This window comes from Aspergillus piperis (genome assembly GCF_003184755.1).
Source record: "Aspergillus piperis CBS 112811 unplaced genomic scaffold BO85scaffold_13, whole genome shotgun sequence".
In the NCBI taxonomy this organism is placed as follows: domain Eukaryota; kingdom Fungi; phylum Ascomycota; class Eurotiomycetes; order Eurotiales; family Aspergillaceae; genus Aspergillus; species Aspergillus piperis.
Window position 1 is genome coordinate 220,467 of NW_020291603.1, and position 19,230 is coordinate 239,696.

General features: G+C 50.1%; 5 protein-coding genes across 5 annotated transcripts; 2 read left to right on the plus strand and 3 right to left on the minus strand.

Annotated features, from left to right (window-relative positions):
• Positions 1-1,509: 1,509 nt before the first annotated feature.
• Positions 1,510-3,509, minus strand: BO85DRAFT_423883 (uncharacterized protein; the record flags this gene model as incomplete). Its single annotated transcript, XM_025658026.1, has 3 exons — positions 1,510-2,904; positions 2,998-3,368; positions 3,440-3,509. The coding sequence occupies 3 exons, from the start codon at positions 3,507-3,509 to the stop codon at positions 1,759-1,761; spliced, it is 1,587 nt and encodes a 528-aa protein (XP_025513996.1). The 3' UTR covers positions 1,510-1,758.
• Positions 3,510-4,398: 889 nt separating this feature from the next.
• Positions 4,399-7,918, plus strand: BO85DRAFT_423884 (MCM DNA helicase complex subunit MCM6). The gene is made up of 4 exons (XM_025658027.1): positions 4,399-6,265; positions 6,323-6,458; positions 6,513-7,496; positions 7,563-7,918. The coding sequence occupies exons 1-4, from the start codon at positions 4,617-4,619 to the stop codon at positions 7,683-7,685; spliced, it is 2,892 nt and encodes a 963-aa protein (XP_025513997.1). The 5' UTR covers positions 4,399-4,616; the 3' UTR covers positions 7,686-7,918.
• A 676-nt stretch (positions 7,919-8,594) lies between these two features.
• Positions 8,595-13,138, plus strand: BO85DRAFT_497531 (putative SNF2 family helicase; the record flags this gene model as incomplete). Its single annotated transcript, XM_025663997.1, has 16 exons — positions 8,595-8,814; positions 8,871-9,372; positions 9,425-9,453; positions 9,580-10,136; positions 10,191-10,211; positions 10,267-10,351; positions 10,399-10,486; positions 10,537-10,656; positions 10,713-10,870; positions 10,947-11,046; positions 11,119-11,206; positions 11,262-11,457; positions 11,522-11,590; positions 11,720-12,420; positions 12,477-12,656; positions 12,767-13,138. The coding sequence occupies 16 exons, from the start codon at positions 8,595-8,597 to the stop codon at positions 13,019-13,021; spliced, it is 3,369 nt and encodes a 1,122-aa protein (XP_025513998.1). The 3' UTR covers positions 13,022-13,138.
• A 72-nt stretch (positions 13,139-13,210) lies between these two features.
• BO85DRAFT_479025 (uncharacterized protein) lies at positions 13,211-15,400 on the minus strand (the record flags this gene model as incomplete). The annotated part of the gene is made up of 4 exons (XM_025662925.1): positions 15,054-15,400; positions 14,437-14,943; positions 13,482-14,344; positions 13,211-13,235 (listed from the first exon to the last, which is right to left on the minus strand). Exons 1-4 carry the CDS (start codon positions 15,093-15,095, stop codon positions 13,211-13,213), a joined length of 1,437 nt encoding a protein of 478 aa, XP_025513999.1. The 5' UTR covers positions 15,096-15,400.
• Positions 15,401-15,561: 161 nt separating this feature from the next.
• Positions 15,562-19,026, minus strand: BO85DRAFT_423888 (uncharacterized protein). Its single transcript, XM_025658028.1, has 3 exons — positions 18,437-19,026; positions 18,229-18,356; positions 15,562-18,108 (listed from the first exon to the last, which is right to left on the minus strand). Exons 1-3 carry the CDS (start codon positions 18,532-18,534, stop codon positions 15,986-15,988), a joined length of 2,349 nt encoding a protein of 782 aa, XP_025514000.1. The 5' UTR covers positions 18,535-19,026; the 3' UTR covers positions 15,562-15,985.
• Positions 19,027-19,230: the final 204 nt, after the last annotated feature.

Sequence of the window (19,230 nt, forward strand, 5' to 3'; positions counted from 1 at the left end):
CTCTCTCCCGTGAGACACACAGACGGACGGGGGACGGGCGGACGGCATGGATGCGATGCCCTGACCCAAAATAGCGGCCTGCAGTAGCGTGTGTAATCTGGTGTGTGTGTGTGTAGGTGGGAGCAGGGATCATTGATCAAAAGTACTAGAATAGCTAAGAAGTTGACTACTATTTATCTATTTATTTTTGTTTGGTATTGAAGTACTACCTGTTCTGTGTTCAGAGTACAGTAGTAGTAGTAGTAGTGGCGTGAGCTCCAGACCCCTCTTTTCTCTCTCTCTCTCTCTCTCTCTCTCTCTCTCTCTCTCTCTCTTTAAAAGTCAATCCCAGCCATGTTATTTCTTTACTAAGCGGCACTGACACTAACTAACTAACTAGTTAATTAACTAAATAACGAAACTCTGTCCCGCCACCATCAGCCCAAAGCTCAGCTGACAGACATGATGAATCTATTCTCTACCCAAGAGTCGATTTATCTAATGGTATTCAAAGTGCGGAATCCAACCCTTGGTAAAGGAGCAGAGAGAGAGAGAGAAAATAAGAATAACTTAATGAAAAAGTACCACAAACAAGACACCATGCATCTTGTGTACTTACTGTACACAACTTCTACTAGTAGTAGGGGTACGTAGTAGCAGATACCACAAATGAACGAACTCAATGAAGCACAGCACCTTCATACCCAGCGGATTCTATATCCGGCAGGAAAGGAAAAAAGGAAAGTATGTGACATGTCCGTCCCACCCCCACCGCCGGACTAAAATAAGTAAAAAAATAAGTAAAAGAAAAGAAAAAAAAATCTATCTATCTACTCATCCCATCCATTAATGGAAATGCACATCGTTTTTTGTAGGTCCGTGCGTGTGCGAATGATCCACATACGTACAGTACTACTACTGTACACAGATTGGAAAATAATATCTCATATCTCTTTCTCTCTCTCTCACCGTAAGTTCTTGTGTATTTTTTTCCCCACTGATATTCTGTTAGTTGGTGGTGTCGATCGAATGAAGGATTGTCGGGCTGTTGATCGAATTACGCGGCGTCACGGTGAAGAGTAGATAGATAGATAGATATATCTATTAGGCCTTTTGTTTCTTTCTTTACGAGAGGGAGGATGATGATCCGATGGGGAGGGGGGGGGGAAGGAATAAGTGGGTAGTTAGCTTAGAGGTTTCCGATGCAGATCGGCTTACGTGGCAAAAGTCATCCTAACTAATTCAAAGTAGTAGTTAGTTAGATACACGGAAGGGTAGGTAAGTAAGCAGATGGTAACTTAGTATCTGTGAACAAGTGAGTGACCAATTGCCCGCAAGGGATATTGGTCGCGGATTGGGAACCGTGGAACAGGTCGTTCTAGAAAACCCCGATCTGAGGTGACACCAACCAGTCAGTAAGTAAAGTAAGTAACCTATTGGGAACCCCCGAAAATGCGGGGTTACCACCACTACTTACTTACTTTTACTTAAGACAGCTAGCTACAGGCAATTAAAAGATTTCACCAAAGTACGGAGTAAATAATCATGTACGACTGCTGCGACGCTCCTGCACGTCGCGAAAACAATCATGCGTTTGGGATTCGTACCTAATCAGTACTTTTTCCTGTTCTGCCCGAAATATACAAACATACAGAACACAATACAACGCGGCACAACACACGCTCCTTTTTAAAAATGGAGAAGAAAACACTGGCTAAGTAGATGAATGGCGACAGGGGAAGGGGTATCTCGAAAAGTAATCTGGATCGTGTCTCTCGCTCAAATGGGCCCAAGCAATTCTTCCTCAAAAGCATCAATTCCTCGAATTGGCGGATGGAGCATGAGCAGACTGAAGAGGATTTCGTTGTATTGGAATTGAAGGTCCGGTCGGAGTTGCTTGTGCATCTTCAGTAGCTCGCCGGTGGACCATCCGCGTTCCGACTCCTTCAGGTCCGCTCCATAGCCTTCTTCCAGGAGCAGCCAGATGAAGGTCTCGCAGGCTGGGTACCGGTCCAGGTTGTGTAGTCGCACGAGGTGGTGGAGATGGTTGAGAAACCGCCCGGTCTTGTTCTCCGAGGCTGCCAGATCCCACAGCGCCGCGGTAATGTAGATCAAGGCTGCGGTTCTAGTAATCTCCTGGGTGGGCGCATTGCGCACAACATACATGCGGTAATCCTGAGGCACCTGCGAAGGGCGGGGCCCACTGGAAAGTAAAGGAAACAAGGGACTATCCATCTGGAAAGCAGTCCGTCGCTGGGGCACAGACTCCAAGTAGGATGGTGTGCTATGCTGGTGCATCAGCTGCTCCGCTGCATGAAGAAAAGAGACGAGCCAGCGCTTCCCCTCTTCGCTCATCTCCATCGGTGGCGGGATCATCACGTATCGCACGTAATGCATGAAAACCTCGACCGTACTCTGCGTGCCGGATCGAGACCGGAGGATTTCGACAGCCTGGTCTTCGTATTTCCGAGCGACTTGCTTGTCACCAAACCGATCCTCGTGTAGTGACATGCCGCTAAGTGCCAATGCTAGGTTATCTTCGTCGACTCCCGCAGATCCAATCCTTGCTTCTTCGACTCCCTTTACGGCCTTGTCGAGATGATACTGAGCTTCCTTGCTGTCTTTCAGGTTGTAGAGCTGGGCTTTCCAGCGGGCGCAGTAGGTGAGAATGACTGCTTGGAAGCACAATGGGTGGCTCATGGCGGCCTTGAACACAAGGTCTTTGATGTATTTATTTTGGCCCGACCAGTAGGTTAGCCGATTAGTCCAGTAGTCGGCCAGCTCTTGGTCATCACGGGAGTAGACGCCTGGAAGAGAATTGAATGGATCTTTTCTCGAGGCATCAAGCATAGTGACAGGTGAAGGTGACTGGTATCCATCTACCGATTCGGGTGGTGATTGCACAGGAGGGAGACCAAACGGAATCTATACCATTAATTAGATTAGTATGACGAGCGGTGGAGACATTTGTGTAATTAATGGTGAATGTATTGTATTGATGGTAAATGGTGAACTTACCAAGGAATGCCCGTTGATTGAAGTTTCGCTGGGAACCTCCTGAGGGGCAATGGGTTCGTAATCATCATGATTGTCTACATCTGTCCTCTTATGAGGCCATGGGGAGTAGCGAAGAGGGCGACTACCCCTCCGGTCGCCGTCCGCCCGGGAGTGGGATGACTTCCTCTGCCGGCGTTTCTCCTGAACATGGTGACGCATCACATGAGCCCGTTTTTCGCGGGACGAGGAATTGGAGTCAACAAAGTAGAAGATTTGGTTCCGGGAGGATTGATCATCGGACATAGGCAAGTGCCTTCGTCGTCTAATCCTCACAGGAATTTGAGGGGGGTCGCTGGACGTTCCTGAGGAAAGGGTGTTGGTAAGTTCGTCGACTGGACGGTCAGATCACAGAGAAGGCGGCAAAGAAACCAACGTTGTTGTTCTGATTCAGACGAAGAAGTACCCCGTACGCCTGAGGTAGAGGAGGAGTCGAGAGGTGTTGATTCCGCCAAAGGAAGTCTATCCGCCGACATGGCGGGATTTCTTTTCCTTTGATTTTTTTGGTCGTTCCCCTCTCTCCGTTTTGGTATTGTTTCTTACAATCGCACAGGGGGAAGGGGAGGGGAGAGAGATTGACTGCTGGGCGGGATGACAGGGTGAAACGAGAGCGGAACTCGTTAAGACTGCATATTCGGGGGGTAGTGAGATCACGAACACACACACAAGCCGCCAGCGAATGGGGACGGGGAGCTTTCTAAGAAGGACAAGGAGAAGGCATTGCAGAATGGGCTAGTAGAATGGGGACTAACCAACTCGGACCACCTGTCAAGTCAGAGCAGTAGTAGTGAGGGAGCAGTTGATGAAGAGAGCAGCAGTTTGGTTTGCTTATCTATCCGTGGCATAAGGACTAACGACAAACCCCCCGACCTGTCCGTTCCATCTTATTAGGGATGGACGGGTTAGTCAGTGCTAGTGGTGGGGTCAAGGACAACTAAGAGGCCCCGCTAGTCCGACTCCGAAAGTTTATTTGACCTGACGGGTTGCTGTGATTGGCTGCTTGTCAGCTCAGGCTCCGGGAAAAGTGTCTCCGCCGGCGCTTATTGGGTGCGGAAGGAAGCCCTCTGCCCTTGGAAGGGATCCGCTTCTGGAGGCCAGGTTGGGCCGGTGTGGGCTCGAGGACCTTTGCCCGCAACCAGTCTAGTCCCGGTGGGGTTGGCATGGCGTTCCGTGCGCAACTCCCACGCTGCTGATCTAAGCAGACTAATTCTGCCCCTTTGGGAAGGTCTCTCACAGTCCTGAACAAAAGCACTTTACGCGTCGGTATTCCGCAATAACTGTTCTACCGACGCGTTCGTGTTGCATTCGCGTCCCATTGCAAAAGCTCGAACAAAAAAGAAGCGAAACCGCAGCAACCAAAACATCAACGCTGCCTGCCTGCTCTTGGTCAATTATTTCTCAACCCCACTACGTCTTTAACCACTTTTCTTTAACCACTTTTCCTCTTTCTTCCTTATTTTCTTTGTTTCTTCAAGGCAGGCCCTAGGGACCCGTTCACGTTTAATTAATTAGTCTACACATATATTGAAGTCGCACCCCTCACCCTTTTCAGCGGCCTCCCTTTGGCCCTCCGCCTGACCACCATGTCTTCCCTTTTTGACGCCGTCCTGCAATCCGAGTTGGGCTCCACGGCGGGCTCTCGCGATCATCGTCTTCACTCCGATCAGATTCCCAGCTCACGACCCCAACCGCCTTCCGAAAGCAATGGCCCCATGAGTGACATGCATGGCTTTGCCGACGACCAAGTCGCCGATTCCAGTGCCTCGACCGTTACCCGACTACGCAATCCTTATCTTCCCGGTCCGCCCCCGGTAAGCGATGTGGCAGGCGAGAAGGTACAGCAGGCTTTCGCAGAGCTCCTCGAGACCTACCAGGAAGAGACACCTTCGTCGGCACAGGCGGCGCCATCGTCACAAGTTTTGAGTGAGAAATACTACATCGCCCAGATCATGGGCATGGCGAAATGGGAGCTGTCCACCCTTTACGTCGATTTCACCCACTTGACCTCTATGAGCAACCCCATTCTTGCCGATGCCATTGCCAATCAATACTACCGATTCCAACCTTTCTTGACCAAGGCTCTTCATGACCTTATCGCCAAGTATGAACCGGAGTACTTCGCCTCCCACCGTCAAGCTACGGCCGCAGGCAGTGTTTTTTCCCAAGCCGGCACTTCGATGATCGCTGGCAACTCTAGTGTATCTGACAACCCTGAATTGGAGCGCAATATCCGCGAGAAGACCAGGCATCAGCAGACGGATAAGCTGTTCTCTTTGGCCTTCTATAACCTGCCCCTTGTTTCCAGACTGCGCCAGCTGCGCACATCCCAGATTGGAAAATTGGTCTCGGTGTCTGGTACAGTCACGCGGACGTCTGAAATTCGCCCAGAACTGTCACTGGGAACCTTCATTTGCGAGGAGTGCAAGGCCGTCGTGACCAACGTGGAACAGACCTTCCGTTACACTGAGCCCTCCCAATGTCCGAACAACACCTGCGGTAACCGCTCCGGTTGGCGCTTGGACATTGGAAAGAGTACCTTCGTGGACTGGCAAAAGGTGAAATTGCAGGAATCTTCTCACGAAATCCCAACTGGCAGTATGCCACGGACGATGGATGTCATTCTTCGCGGTGAGATGGTTGATCGCGCTAAGGCTGGTGAGCGGTGTATCTTCACAGGTACCTTGATCGTGGTACCCGATGTCAGTCAACTAGGACTTCCTGGCGTGCGGCCGGAGGCAGTTCGTGATGATGGTGCATTCCGGGGAAGTGATATTGGAGGCGGTGGTGTTACTGGTTTGAAGGCGCTCGGTATCAAGGATTTGACATATCGACTCGCCTTCCTTTCTTGCATGGTCACTCCCGACACCACGACGCCAGGTCAGCAGTCTAACCAGCAGCTGAATGGACAATCGCACAACATCCTGGCTTCGCTCAACCAAAACCGGGATCCTGAATCCAACGAAGACCAGGCCCAAGAAGCTCTGCTTCAGAGCCTGACACCCTACGAGGTTCAAGACTTGAAGAATCTCGTTCACTCCGAGTACATCTACTCGCGGTTGATTGACTCGATCGCCCCCATGATTTACGGTCATCGGCAGATCAAGAAGGGTCTGCTGCTGCAGCTGATTGGCGGTGTCGGCAAGTCCACAGAGCAAGAGAACCTCCAGCTTCGTGGTGACATCAACATTTGCATTGTCGGTGACCCATCCACGAGTAAGAGTCAGTTCTTGAAGTAAGTTTCATACCGGCTATTGCATACTGCTTTGCATGCCATGCTTACACGAAACAGATATATTTGCTCGTTGCACCCTCGCGCAGTCTACACCAGTGGCAAAGCCTCGTCTGCCGCCGGTTTGACCGCATCTGTTGTCAAGGACGCTGAGACAGGCGAGTTCACGATTGAAGCTGGTGCCTTGATGTTGGCTGTAGGTAACCTGATCTATCTGGTCGGCATTCGAAACTGACATATTGTGATACAGAATGGAGGTGGTATCTGCTGTATCGACGAGTTCGATAAGATGGACATCAGCGACCAGGTCGCCATTCACGAAGCCATGGAACAACAAACTATTTCTATTGCAAAGGCAGGAATCCACACCACCCTTAATGCTCGGGCTTCGATTCTTGCTGCCGCCAACCCCATCGGCGGCCGATACAATCCCAAGACTACACTACGCGGCAACCTTAACTTCAGTGCCCCCATTATGAGTCGATTTGATCTGTTCTTCGTGATCCGGGATGATCCAAACGAAACAGTGGATCGCAATTTGGCTGACCACATTGTCAATGTCCACATGAACCGCGACGAAGCTGTTCATCCCGAGCTCAGCACCGAGCAATTACTACGCTACATTCGATTCGCCCGTACCTTCAAGCCCGTTTTCACGGAGGAGGCCAAGGCTTATCTGGTCGAAAAGTATAAGGAGCTTCGTGCTGGCGATGCTCAAGGTGGCATGGGCCGCTCTTCATACCGCATCACGGTTCGACAGCTGGAATCTCTGATCCGTCTTTCTGAAGCCGTTGCCAAAGCCAACTGTGTGGAAGAGATTATACCCAAGTTTGTGCGCGAGGCTTACGACCTTCTCCGACAGAGCATTGTGACGGTCGAGAAAGATGATGTCGAAGTCGACGATGATGAACCCGCCGCAGCGGAGGGTCGCGCTGCTGAAGAGGATCATGAGATGGGCGATCGTGACCGTGATGGAGACAGCCCTATGCGCGAAGATGCCGAAACTGCCCAGCCCAAACGCTCAAGGACGAAGATCACATATGACAAGTACATGAAGATCCTGAACCTCATGGTTCGTCGTGTGCGGGACGATGAAGCGAATTCCGGTGAGGGTGTCGAGCAAGAGGATCTTCTCATCTGGTATCTGGAGCAGATTGAGTCCGAGATTGACACAGAGGACGATCTCCAGAATGAGCGTGACTTGGCTGTGAAGGTCCTGAAGCGAATGATCAAGGTATGTGCAATCATATCGCTGTCACTTTCACTTGTTCCCATAACTAATCTCAATTACTTCCTGCAGGATAACATTCTGATGCCCATTCGCGGGCAAGGCCTTGTGGATGCCGATGATGAAGGGCAAAGTGAGCAAGTTCAACGCACTGTCTACGTGATGCATCCCAACTGCGCCATTGATGAGATGTAATGTCTGTTTAGTGTTTGGTTTTAGAAAAAGGAAAGGAAACGCTGAGCAATGATTGAAATGGGTCTGATAAAGGAGCTGGTGGTTATGAGTGATGATATCCCTGTTTGACTTTGATTTGTTATTGACCTTACGCATGATTTACTGGTGAAGTATATGTCTATAGAAGTGAGGTCTGGAGTGCATTGGTTTTAGGCATATCTTCTAATCTCATATATGACGCTTCATGATCTGTCAGATTTTTTCCGTCTTTTTTCGACTGTATGCGAGCTTGCATGTAGCATCCCGAAACAACTCTTCACCCGGTTTGACTTAGTATGGCTGTTGTATGAGCAGTCTCACAACCTTCTACCTTACTGCTTTGACCCTCGTCACCTTCCATCCATTCTCGGCCACGTGAACCTGAGCTGGTGTTCCTCGCTTTGCTCTCTCTTCGCTCTCTCTTCCTGATTACTCTTGTTTATCAACGCGATCGTATGGCAAAGACTGCGATCTTTCTATCGGTCTCTCATCTCTGAGGTGTCCCCGAGCTCATTCTTCCTTCCTCTCATCTCTCTCGGCTGTGTCATCTTCCTCATCTTCTGTTCACCTTCCTCTCGTATCTGATCTTCTTTCCTTTCGCCTCATTTGCCTCTCTCTTGCTTCTTCCGCTTTTGTATAAGCTCCCTTCTTCCCTGCCCTGATCTTCTTCCCTCTTCCGTATTCCTCCTTCTCTCTCTATATAAACCCTCTTCTCTCCCCCTGCCCTCCCTCTTCCCTTCTCACTCCTCTCCTCTTCTCTCTCCTCTAGCCAGAGCTCTCGTAGATCCTTGTGCGACCCCCTTTCTCTTACTATCATCCTTTTTCTACAACCTCACAATCAGCTTGCTCAATACGGAAATCCTCCGTACGCCATCGGCGAATCAAGCAAAGATGGAAGGCTCTAGCGAGGAACTGGAACCACCTAAGATCACGCAGGAAGCAGCAGCAGGCTCTGAAGATGTTCAAGAGCCCGGTAAGCAAGGATCTTCTCTCCAATCCGAAAGCTTCGATCCGCAACAGATTCTGTTGGAGGCAATTGATCGCCGTAGGCAACAGTACAATTCCAGGCAGGCTTTTTTCCTTTCTAACTTGGGATTTGATATCCACAATCGTAAGGCCTCCCAAAGTTTGCAGTCACCTTCGCGGATGATACTGACTTCTTGCTAGCAATCCGGCATACAGGAAACTCGCCATCTGAATTTCTTTCTGTACCAAACGATCAGGTACCCGCTGCGCAAACAGGATTTGGTAAAAGTCTATTCGTGCCGCAGGAAGAATATGCCTCGTTGTATCTTCCATCTTTGGGACCAGATGTGCCTTCGATGTCTCCAGATGATCAAAATATTCTCGAACTACTTCAGGGGCTCAATCCAGAAGGTGACACAAGTTCACCTGTTCAACAGCTTTCGCAGGTTGCACCTCACTCGAGCGCCAGTGCTTCACAAACAGGAAATGCAGGCACAGCAGCTGCACCTGCCGATGATGAGGAAGACCCAAGGCTGTCCGCACCGTCATGTGTCGACTTATTATCATCCTCATCTTCGACTTCTGGGAACACTGACGTTCCGGTAGAAGACTTCCCGGATGACACTGGAGACCAAAGCTGCCCAACAGAATGGCCTGACGAGGAGCTTGAAGCTAGTACCAGGACTGACCTATCAAAGCGGCAGTTAGTGTATCTTATCATTATGTCCCAGACTGAGTCTAACTGATTGCCCTAGATTCAATTCTATCAAGAAATGGTTTGATGGTTTGGAGAAGCCATCTGTGGCAGATGAGATACGCTTGGAAAAAGCAAGGCAACAAGAATACGCTCGGAAGGAAAGGGTGGCAAGGAGAAAGGCCATCGAAAACCAGAGTGATCTCTCTCTCTCAGACATCGACGAGCCCAATGAATCCACTTCAAAAGAGGCTCCTACCGAGCAAAAGTCCGAGAGTTCTAATGCAATCCCTGTCGAGCCGCAGCCGAAAAAGAGACGGCAAAACAGGATTTCAGCAGAAGAAAAGCGAAAGAGCAAGGAACTCGGTCTTGCTGTTGTTCTTGCGCGCCAGAAGAAGAGGGAGATGTCGAAGAGAGCACCCCGTAAGCGCAAAGATAGAGGGTTCGACAACGGAATCCCTGGCCCCAGTAAAAGACCGAAGCGAGGGCCCCTGGGTACCAAAAAATACCTAGAATCCCTCCTTTCTTCTGGAGTCGCGGAAGATGCACATGTCAACGCTTCACTGGATGCGATACCTGCTTCTATTGACAAGAATAAGATGAAAGCACTCAAACGACTTGTCGCTACCATTCCGAGTGTGGATCAGAAGGAGGCTAAATCTGACAAGAAGAAAATTCTTGAAGCTACTCGCAAGTTCACATGCAGTCCGAGAAGCGATGGAAAACTCGGGTGGAACATCAAGGGAATGAAAACAAGTTTATATCACTATCAGGTTCGTGTGCATATGCCCCTTATTACTATTATACTAGCTGACAGGTACGAATAGCTACTTGGGGCTGCTTTTATGGTAAGAAGAATATACATCGATATCTTGGAATGACCTGCGGCTAAGATTAGAACAGCGTGACCGCGAAAGTTCGTCAGAGGGACCCTTTGGGGGACTCCTCTGTGATATCATGGGTTTCGGGAAAACTATTCAAGCACTGGGTGAGTGCATGTGGAAAGAAAAAGTGGCACAGCTAATCTGGGTCTAGCAAATATTGTAGATGGAAAACCTTCTGATCCGGAGGATCCTGAGAAGACGACGCTCATTGTTGTTCCGTCGCACCTAGTCACTCACTGGTAATTTTTGGTCAATGCTATGTACCCAACTTTCAGTCTGACTTGAACAGGAAAACACAGATCAACAGGCACTGTGACGAGAAAGCAATTGGTGATGTCCTTATATACAAAGCTAGTTCAAGGCTTGAGTCCCTCAATACAGTAGGAAGCCTCGCAAAATATGATGTTATGTACGGGTACCATGCAGCTCTTTCAATATCAGGTGGTATACTGACGCAGTCATCAGAATCACTACATATGATGAAGTCAGGCGATCTTATCCACCAATGAAGCTCACCGATAGTATGAAGGACGACGAGAAGCTTTCAGCCTGGTGGGATCAATCCTTCGATACAGAGGTCGGTCCGCTACATAAAATCAAGTTTCACCGAATCATTCTTGATGGTATGCTGTCTCCCACCCGCTCAATCTCACCTTTTGGCATCAATCGCGAGTTCTAGGTTTGACGACCAATTTGCAGAAGGCCACACCATCAAGAATCACATATCCTCAGTGTCGATCGCCGTCCGCTCTCTGACTGGCCACTATAAGTGGATTCTAAGCGGAACCCCAGTGCACAAGTAAGCTCGCACCTGATGTTCAGCTGCTGACTGGCGTTTAATGTTTTGTGGTTTCTGACATAGTATTCATAGCCATCTAGAAGAATTCTATCCGCTTTTCGACTTTCTCGGCGTTCCCGGCATCAAAGATGCTGGACTTTTCATAAAGAACTTTTGCAGCGTGCGTGACTTCCATTGATCTTTGGAGAGGAAATCTAAAGCCAATCCTTCTGTAGGATGACGAAGGCCATGACCGTCTCGTAAACCTATTGCGAGCTTTTCTGTTTCGGCGAACACACAAAAGTCGACTTTTCTCACTGCCAGTAATCAAACTACCGGATGTCAACGAAAGAATCGTCAGGGTGCAATTCTGCGCCGTCGAACGAGAGCTTTACAACGCCATATCAGAGGTCTTCATAGAAAACATCAATGGTACGCCAGAGACATATTTTGCCATGATAAGTTTTTCAGGAGAATATCACTGACATTGAATCAGGTTGTGCCCATTTCGATCAACCCAAGTTGGCACAGTATCGATGCTTTCTATCAATGATTTTGATGCTTCGTATGTTCTGCAGTCATTTGCTTACAACGCAGTGCATAGTTAAGAGGCTGCTTTCAGAAGGGAACTTGATGAAAAGACTTACTAGAATTGCCAAGGGAAGTGGGGAATCAAATCCGTCAAATACTATAGTTCAATGGCTCTCATCAGTGAGAAAAAACACGACAGTGCTTAATGAACGTAATGATGGAGACACGGGCCAGTATGCCACAGAGCTTCATGGGGATGAGACAGCACTGACTAAAAGTTTCCGCCAACTAATGGACGAGCTCCATCTGAGAGAGGTCTGGGAAGAAAGATTAGACAGGACAAATTGCCCCATATGCAAATCTGCACCAGTGAACCCTGTGATCACTTCATGCAGGCATTTATATTGTGAGGAGTGCTACTACTCCTTACGGATGGACAAGGACAAATTGCTTATGGAGCCTAAATGCGTCAACTGCCGTGTTTCGATCACGGAAGCCGCTTATTTTAAGGAAGAGGGTAACGAAAAGACACAACCCGCATCGATTCACGGGGCAACTATCTGGAAGGGAAAACAGCGCAAAAAGAGAACCACAACCAAGAAACAATCTAGGAGCAGCATTCGCCAGATCACGGCGCCACAAGCAGACGAAACGGATGAAGAGCCGGACGCCGACGAGGATACGGACTGGATTGGAGCGTGTGCCCAGCATATGCCTAGTGCGAAACTCACGAAGATACGCGAAATTCTTACAGAGTGGCTTGCCCAGGAATCCTCGGACAAGATAGTCATCTTTACCCAGTTTCTAGATTTCGTTGAAATCCTGTCTACCATGTGCAAAGCAGAAGGGTGGCCGTTTGTCCTCGTGAGCAAACAAGACCTCAAATATACTTAGAACCCAGGGTGGCTAACTTTCTACAGTTGACCGGAAAATTGGGTCTATCAGTCCGCGAAGACAATATGAAGACGTTTAGTGATAAGAATAGCGAAGTGAGGGTTCTCATTGCCAGTTTGAAGGCTGGAGGCATAGGACTAGACCTATCAGCCGCCAACAAATGCATTCTTGTTGACTTGTGGTGGAACGAAGCTATTCAGGAGCAGGTATGTATAATTCTGTCCAGTCATATTGCCTAATAAAATTCTGGTGCAGCTGTTAACGCTCTGGATTTTATGCATTTTGCCGCTTGTTTCGAATCGGGCAAGAAAGCGAGGTCGAATTTGTGAAGCTTATCGTCGATAATTCTATTGATGACTACCTGCTCAAATTGCAGACACATAAGACGGCTGTTATTACCGGAGCTATGGGCGACGGAGTCCTAGCGGGACGAGATACAATTGAGGATCTCCTTCGAATGTTCGCAGATGTCGAAAAGGACCCTAATGGGGTGCTTCATCTCAGGGCCAAGACAGCGTCGAGGGATATTAGGATTGGAGCTGGATTCCGACCAACTTTTGGCGTGTTTTGAATGGAAATCCATTATGATAAGCAACGACTATATGCTACGGGTTTTATGACGGTTCTTTTCGTTTTGCATGCTGCTTTTATTTATGGGTTTGCTTGATTCAGGCCCAGCGAATTTGACCGAGGGGAGACCGGCGTACTCGGAGGTTCTGGTTGTTTCGCTTTATATCTGAAATCGGTCTCGTTTTGCGATTTAGTTAGGTCTGCCATAGCGCTGGCTATTATTTGCAATTGTTTCAGTGATAATGATATTTATGAGCGCGACAGGATAGCACATTTCCTTTTTAGTTGCTCTAGTTTTAAGAGGAAATACATTACTATCTGAGGTTTTCACGCTTCCCGATCAAGATACTATACACTCACAGTTCAATGAAATACCGACGCAGGCAAATTGGACCCCGACCAACCCAACACACAACAAACTTGGCCACCTTACTTCACCCTCACCCACTGAATACACCTACAACCTTCTCGGCCCGCGCCTTCCACGCCCAGCAACACCACCAGCACCATCACCCTGCATCCCCTCCCCAAGCATCCTCGGCACCAGCACATTACTACTATTCAACGCCACCGACCCCCTATCCTGAGAGCCCAAAACCCGCGACTGCCATCTCAAACGATGATACCTTCTCCTCCTCCGATTCGCGTAATCATGCACCCCCAGTCCCAAATCATCAGGATCCACCTCCGTATCAGCATACTCTGACTCCGACTCGACTCTCCAAGTAGGAACCCCAGAACCCCATCTTCCACTCTCACCTCCACCTCCAGCAGCAGCACCAGCACCAGCAGGACTACCTTCATCATAATCGAGTCTCATCTCATCCTCATCAGCATCAGCATCATAATGATCATGATATGAACGATCAACAACCTGCGAAAAACTTTCAGCCTCAGTCTCAGTGATCATTCCCACCGGATCGTGGACGGTCCCAGCAACAATATTACTATTGATGTTCTCTTTATCTGAGTCCCAGTCTTGGTTATAGGCACGTACTTCTTGGTTATCATTGTGATGATGATGGTTATTGTTGGTGTAGGGATAATGAAGGTAACCGGGCAGCATTGAGGCTACTCGGTTTGGGCGTGGAGAGAAGGATAGTAGACCCCCTCTGTCTGGGATGACGATGTCTTCGAAGATGGTGAAGTCGAGATTGCTGTTGTTGTTGTTGTTGCTTGGTCTAGTTCTGGGGGTGGGGATGGGGTAAGGATTGGAAATGGGGGTGAAATTGTTGTTGCTGTCGAGGCCGATGAGGCTGCTGGTTAGGCAGCCGCTTTGGGTTGGGATGGTTGATTGTGGTGTTGTCTCCTGGACTGTGGGTGTCTGGTTGTGATGAGAGTGATGGTGAGAATGATGCTGCTATTCATATTTCACCAGAAACAGGGAACGGAGTTATTCATTGTGGGGGGACTTACTACCATTTGTCCTTCTTCACCTCCTCCATTCCCGTTAGAATCCTCAGGTTGAGGGTTATGATAATCGTCACCGTCGACATCCATGTCCATGTCCTCATCAACAGCAGTAGCAGCAGCAGCAACAGATGGATTCTGTGTGGAGGTATACTGCTGGTGCTGCTGATAAGTCGAGCTCACGTCCATAGCATCCCTAAACGCTCTATCATGTGCCTCGTTCTCCAAGGCCCGCACCGCAAGCATCCGGTACTCGTTCATGCGGAGAGCATCTTCCTGGTCTTCAATTTCTCTGTTCAAGGCCTCTTCAAACCGCTCAGCTTGTCTGGTGAATGGGGAAGGGAGACGAGGGCGTTTGAAGGGTTGGTGGCTGTTTTCTTCATTGTTGGTTGCGTTGGGGGTGAGGTTGTTGAGAGAGCCTGTGGAGGTATGGTTGTTGGAGGAGTCGTTGTCATTATCATCACAGACTGCTCTTCTTTTACGAGTGATGGTTGTGGTCATGGCGGTTGTGGTCTGGATAGGTTTAGGATATGGACAGTAATTAGATGATTTCAGTGTGGGAGGGGATGGAGAATGAGAAATGGCGGATTGTTGGATCTGGATTGATATGGAGCTGTACTTACACTTGTTTCTGGGTTCATGTTGTCGTCGATGGTTTTGGTCATCGTGGTAGGATGGATATCTGCTCTATGTGGATGGATTCGGATGGGCTGTGTGGGGATTGAAGGTTAGCGAAGGCTGGTTGTCTTGTAGGACAAGCTGTCAAGAGTGGTTCTTGAGACGATAGTAGGATGGGTTATTCACGCGTTTGGGAGTGCCATCATCGTGGTTATCATCAACCGGGTGTAGAAGACAGCTCATAGAAACCTACTCACCTGAGGTTTGGGATGATGTATCTTTATACAGATGAGTTGGAGTGGAAGCTCTGCGGTCAGAGTCAGAGTCGCCGAATCCTCGAGCAGACGTGAAGGGATAAAGTAGGAAGAACAAGTATGAAGTAGGAAGTAGGAAAGGGAAGCGAGATGGCTTAATCGTGGGTAGCGCGGAGTCCACCGGTCATTCACTACAGCTACTTCGCCTCAGGCACCTGTGCCAAGTATAGCCTACACACATCTACAGGTTAAGCACGGTTCAAGCAATAGGTTCATTGAAGCCATGATGTCAGCTAGTGATTCAGGTCTGCAATATAATGGCTTTAGATCACATCTCGGAGATCTGCAATCTGCCTATTGCTTTCCTTTATGTAATCCCCCAGGGTTGTTATACATCCAGACACAAACGAGTCCGGCTGTGATACAGTCTCCTCATCAGTCCCAAGCCTCAGCAGGTGGCTAGGTCTCTCCTGAACTCCATCAAACTAGCCCTTTGTCATGCACCAAATACACACACACATAGATAAATCAGATACAAGAAGATTAGAAGGGTGCATTGTTCTGGCGTAACAAAGACATAAGTATGAGAAGATCAAGGACATATCTCATATGGCGTTTGCACATTCTCCTTGAATTCGCCTCCCTAGGACACTGTACGAACCACCCCGGACTTCGCGCAACCCCTACCGGAACTGTCCAGGCCCGAGCATGCCGCGCGGGGCCTCGCCGCCAACTTGGCCGAACATATCCAACAAATGTCTGGAAGCGGGGGGAGGCACTTGAGGTCCAGGGTTGCCCTCAAAAGGCCCTTGGCCACGGTGAGGAAGCCCCATGAGAGCATCACCGTTCGGCGGCATGGGTGGGAAACCGGCTGGCGGGGGTCCGTTCATGTATCCGGGAGGAGGCATCATGCCTGGAGGGGGAGGACGCGGGAAGGGTTCACGCTCGTTGAGGGGTGGTGCATTCGCATGCATGGGCATCATGTTCGACATGTAACTTGGGTTGACGCCGCGTGTAGGTGTCGGAATACCCGGAGGAGGTGCCAAAGGCGCGGGTCCAGCAGCTTGCTGCGGGGGCATCTGAGGTCCTGGCCATCCAGGAGGAGGCAAATGCTCGAAGCCTGGAGGTCTCTGCATGCCCATAGCAGGATGGCCTTGAGCCTGGGGAGCTCTGCTTCCGCCGGGCGTCATAGGAAGTTGTCCGCCCTGAGGGAACGGCATATCTTCGAAATATCCCATGGGGGGCCCGTTTGCGGGCCGGCGACGAAGATGTTCAGCATCGGGTCTCTGCATGTTTGCTATCGCAGGGTCATCCAAGAAGTTGGGGCCCTTTTGCGGGGTCGGAATGCCTGGAGGGGGAGAAAGCACTTCCGGCATGCTCAACAAACCGGGGGCCGGGCCGACAGGACCAGCGCTTTGGGGCTGGCTCTGGGCACCCTGGTTGGCAACGGGACTAACACGGACCTGCTGCATCAGTCGCAGTAGATGTTCCCGGTCTCGAGCATGTGTCTCCTGGACATAAGGGTTAGGGCCAGGACCACGAGCAACTGTCTCTTGCATGGCCAGGTACTCCTGCCGCTTGAGTTGATCTCGAGCAGGAGATGAAACAGCACTCCGGATCTGTTCGGCCTGTACCTGCGAAGGAGGCCGGTTGTATGCAACAGGGTCATTGTGAGGTGTCGCGTTGCGCGATTTTCCTCCACCAAGCATCTGCAGGATGCGCTGGAAACCTTCCTGGTCGGCATCAGTGTTGACGGTGTTCATCGAAGGCGACGACCTGGTCTCTGGATGAGTTTCTGGTTCTTTGGCCGGGCTTCCCGGTGGTGGCGAGAAGAGTCCAGCAAAGCGTGACGACTTTCCAAGCTTTCCTGGAAGTGGCTCTTTCTTCATTGTTTGTTCCATCATGGGAGGAGGAGGAGGAGAGCTGATCTCCTGGGGTAGTGGAGGCGCCTGGGGTGGCTTGGAGTCCCCGAGCAATCCAAAGAACCGCTCCATGGCCGAATCTGACGTGAACGGAGCGCCATTGCTACTGAAAATCTCACCATCTGTAGGCCTGGGCTCTGGCTTCGGCGCGGGGGCAGGAGCAGGGGTCGTCTCCAAGGGGACCTCCTTTTCTTCGGCTTGAACCTGCGAGGAGCCCGCCTTCATCCTTTCCTTCCAGCGTTCAAAGTCTTCTTGTGTATGCACTCGGCGAGGCTCATCTCGATCAGTCGAATCCATCCACTCGGGATCCTGTTCGAACTTGGCTCCCCGCGTCCAGTCACGATCTGCACCGTGCCGATCCCGACGCCATTCCCTGTTTCGTATCGGAGTCTTCTCCTCCTCCGCATCAGGCGCGTCGTGGGTATTCTCCTCACGAAACCAACTTCCCTCGTGTCTCGCACGTCCGGGCGTGCCGTCCTTCCGTGGGAAGAATCGTGCATCCTTATCTCTAACTCCTCGGTCATTGTTGGGTTCTCGCTGGTCGCGGTTCTCCCACCGATCAAACTCTCCGTTGCGTCTCGGCTTTCGATCCTGTTCCTCGGGGCCGAAGGTACGGCGGGGGCGTCCACTGTTCCAGTCCTCCCTGTCCCCACGCCGGTTGTTGTTGTTGTTGAATGTTCCTAACTTTCCATCTCGTCGGTCAAAATCTCTGTCACCAGACTCCCGGTCCTTGAAGAACTTCTCCCGTAAGTTAAAACGGTCGTTCTTCGAGTCATCCTGGTCATTAGGCCTTGACGATCGTTCCGTAGCATCTATCGATCCTTTACCGGGTATACGAGATGCCGAAGCAAAAGCAGTTTTGGGAGGTCCGAGAATGATGTCCTCTATGGGCGATCAACGACGTCATGCATCAGTAAGATCCTCGAATTTTCAATCCAAGTAAAAAGAACAATGGACACGGGGGTATTCAACATCGTGTGAGAAGGAGTGAGGATGGTTATTACCTGAATTGGAATTCCGGGACACATGACGAGTTTCAAACAGACTGGGCCTTCTGGGGGTCGATTCATGGGGGTTATTGGGGTCTCGCGAGTTTGTAGCTTTCCGTTGGGTAGCTGGATCGGGGATTGGGCTAGCACGTAGAATGACTGCGTCAGTTTCGGGATATCGCAATTGATTGATAAGGCAAAGGAGCAGGCAGAGCGAACTTACCCCATCCATTCTTCTACCGGCGGTAAATTGGTAGGCTTTGTGACCAGAGGCGACGACCGCAGCCATAGCAGCTCATCGATCTGGTACCGTCGCGCCATGAGGATGGCTTGGGGTGAGGTGGGTGTGTGGGATGCTATCGGTATGCCGTTACGTCGATCTCATTGGTCGCCGACAGTTCAAGGATGAGAAAAGGTGGAGTTGGAATTTATCGCGGGACAAGACAAGGAAGAAAAGGCGAGTGAGGTAGACTGCGAGACACGGAGGCTAGGCTGTGGGCGTGAAAGGTGTGTACTGTGTAGTGTGTAGAGGATAGATGATGAGTGGGCAAGCAGGAAGCGAAGCCGCTTGCCAGTGGCAAGGGAAAAGGCGGAGGAGAGAGGAGCTTCGATCGGTCAAAGGTCCAGGAGCGCTCGTTGGGAAGCAGATGAGGGGCACCAGCGGTGCAACAAACCGTGTGGCCGGATTTGTTTGTGTAGAGGGAATCCCAACTGGTCTCGGATAGATCGATAGACAGTAGAGTAAATGGAAGGAGGACAAAAGCTGGTGGGGGAACAAATAGAAAGGGGGCAGCAGCAGAAGAGGTGGTGAAGGGGAAGGGGAGTTTGGGCAAAGTTGCGGGCAAAGATGTCGAGGACCGCCGGACCGCAACGAAGTTCAAAACGTGTGCACTGCCCAATGGGGAAGGTCGCCTGTCAGCTTGTCGACACCTTGTTCTTCACTTCTTCCCTTCTCCCCAATTTCTCCATCTGTCGGGATTTTCCATTCTTACTGCTGCAAATCAAGCGCCTTCTCAC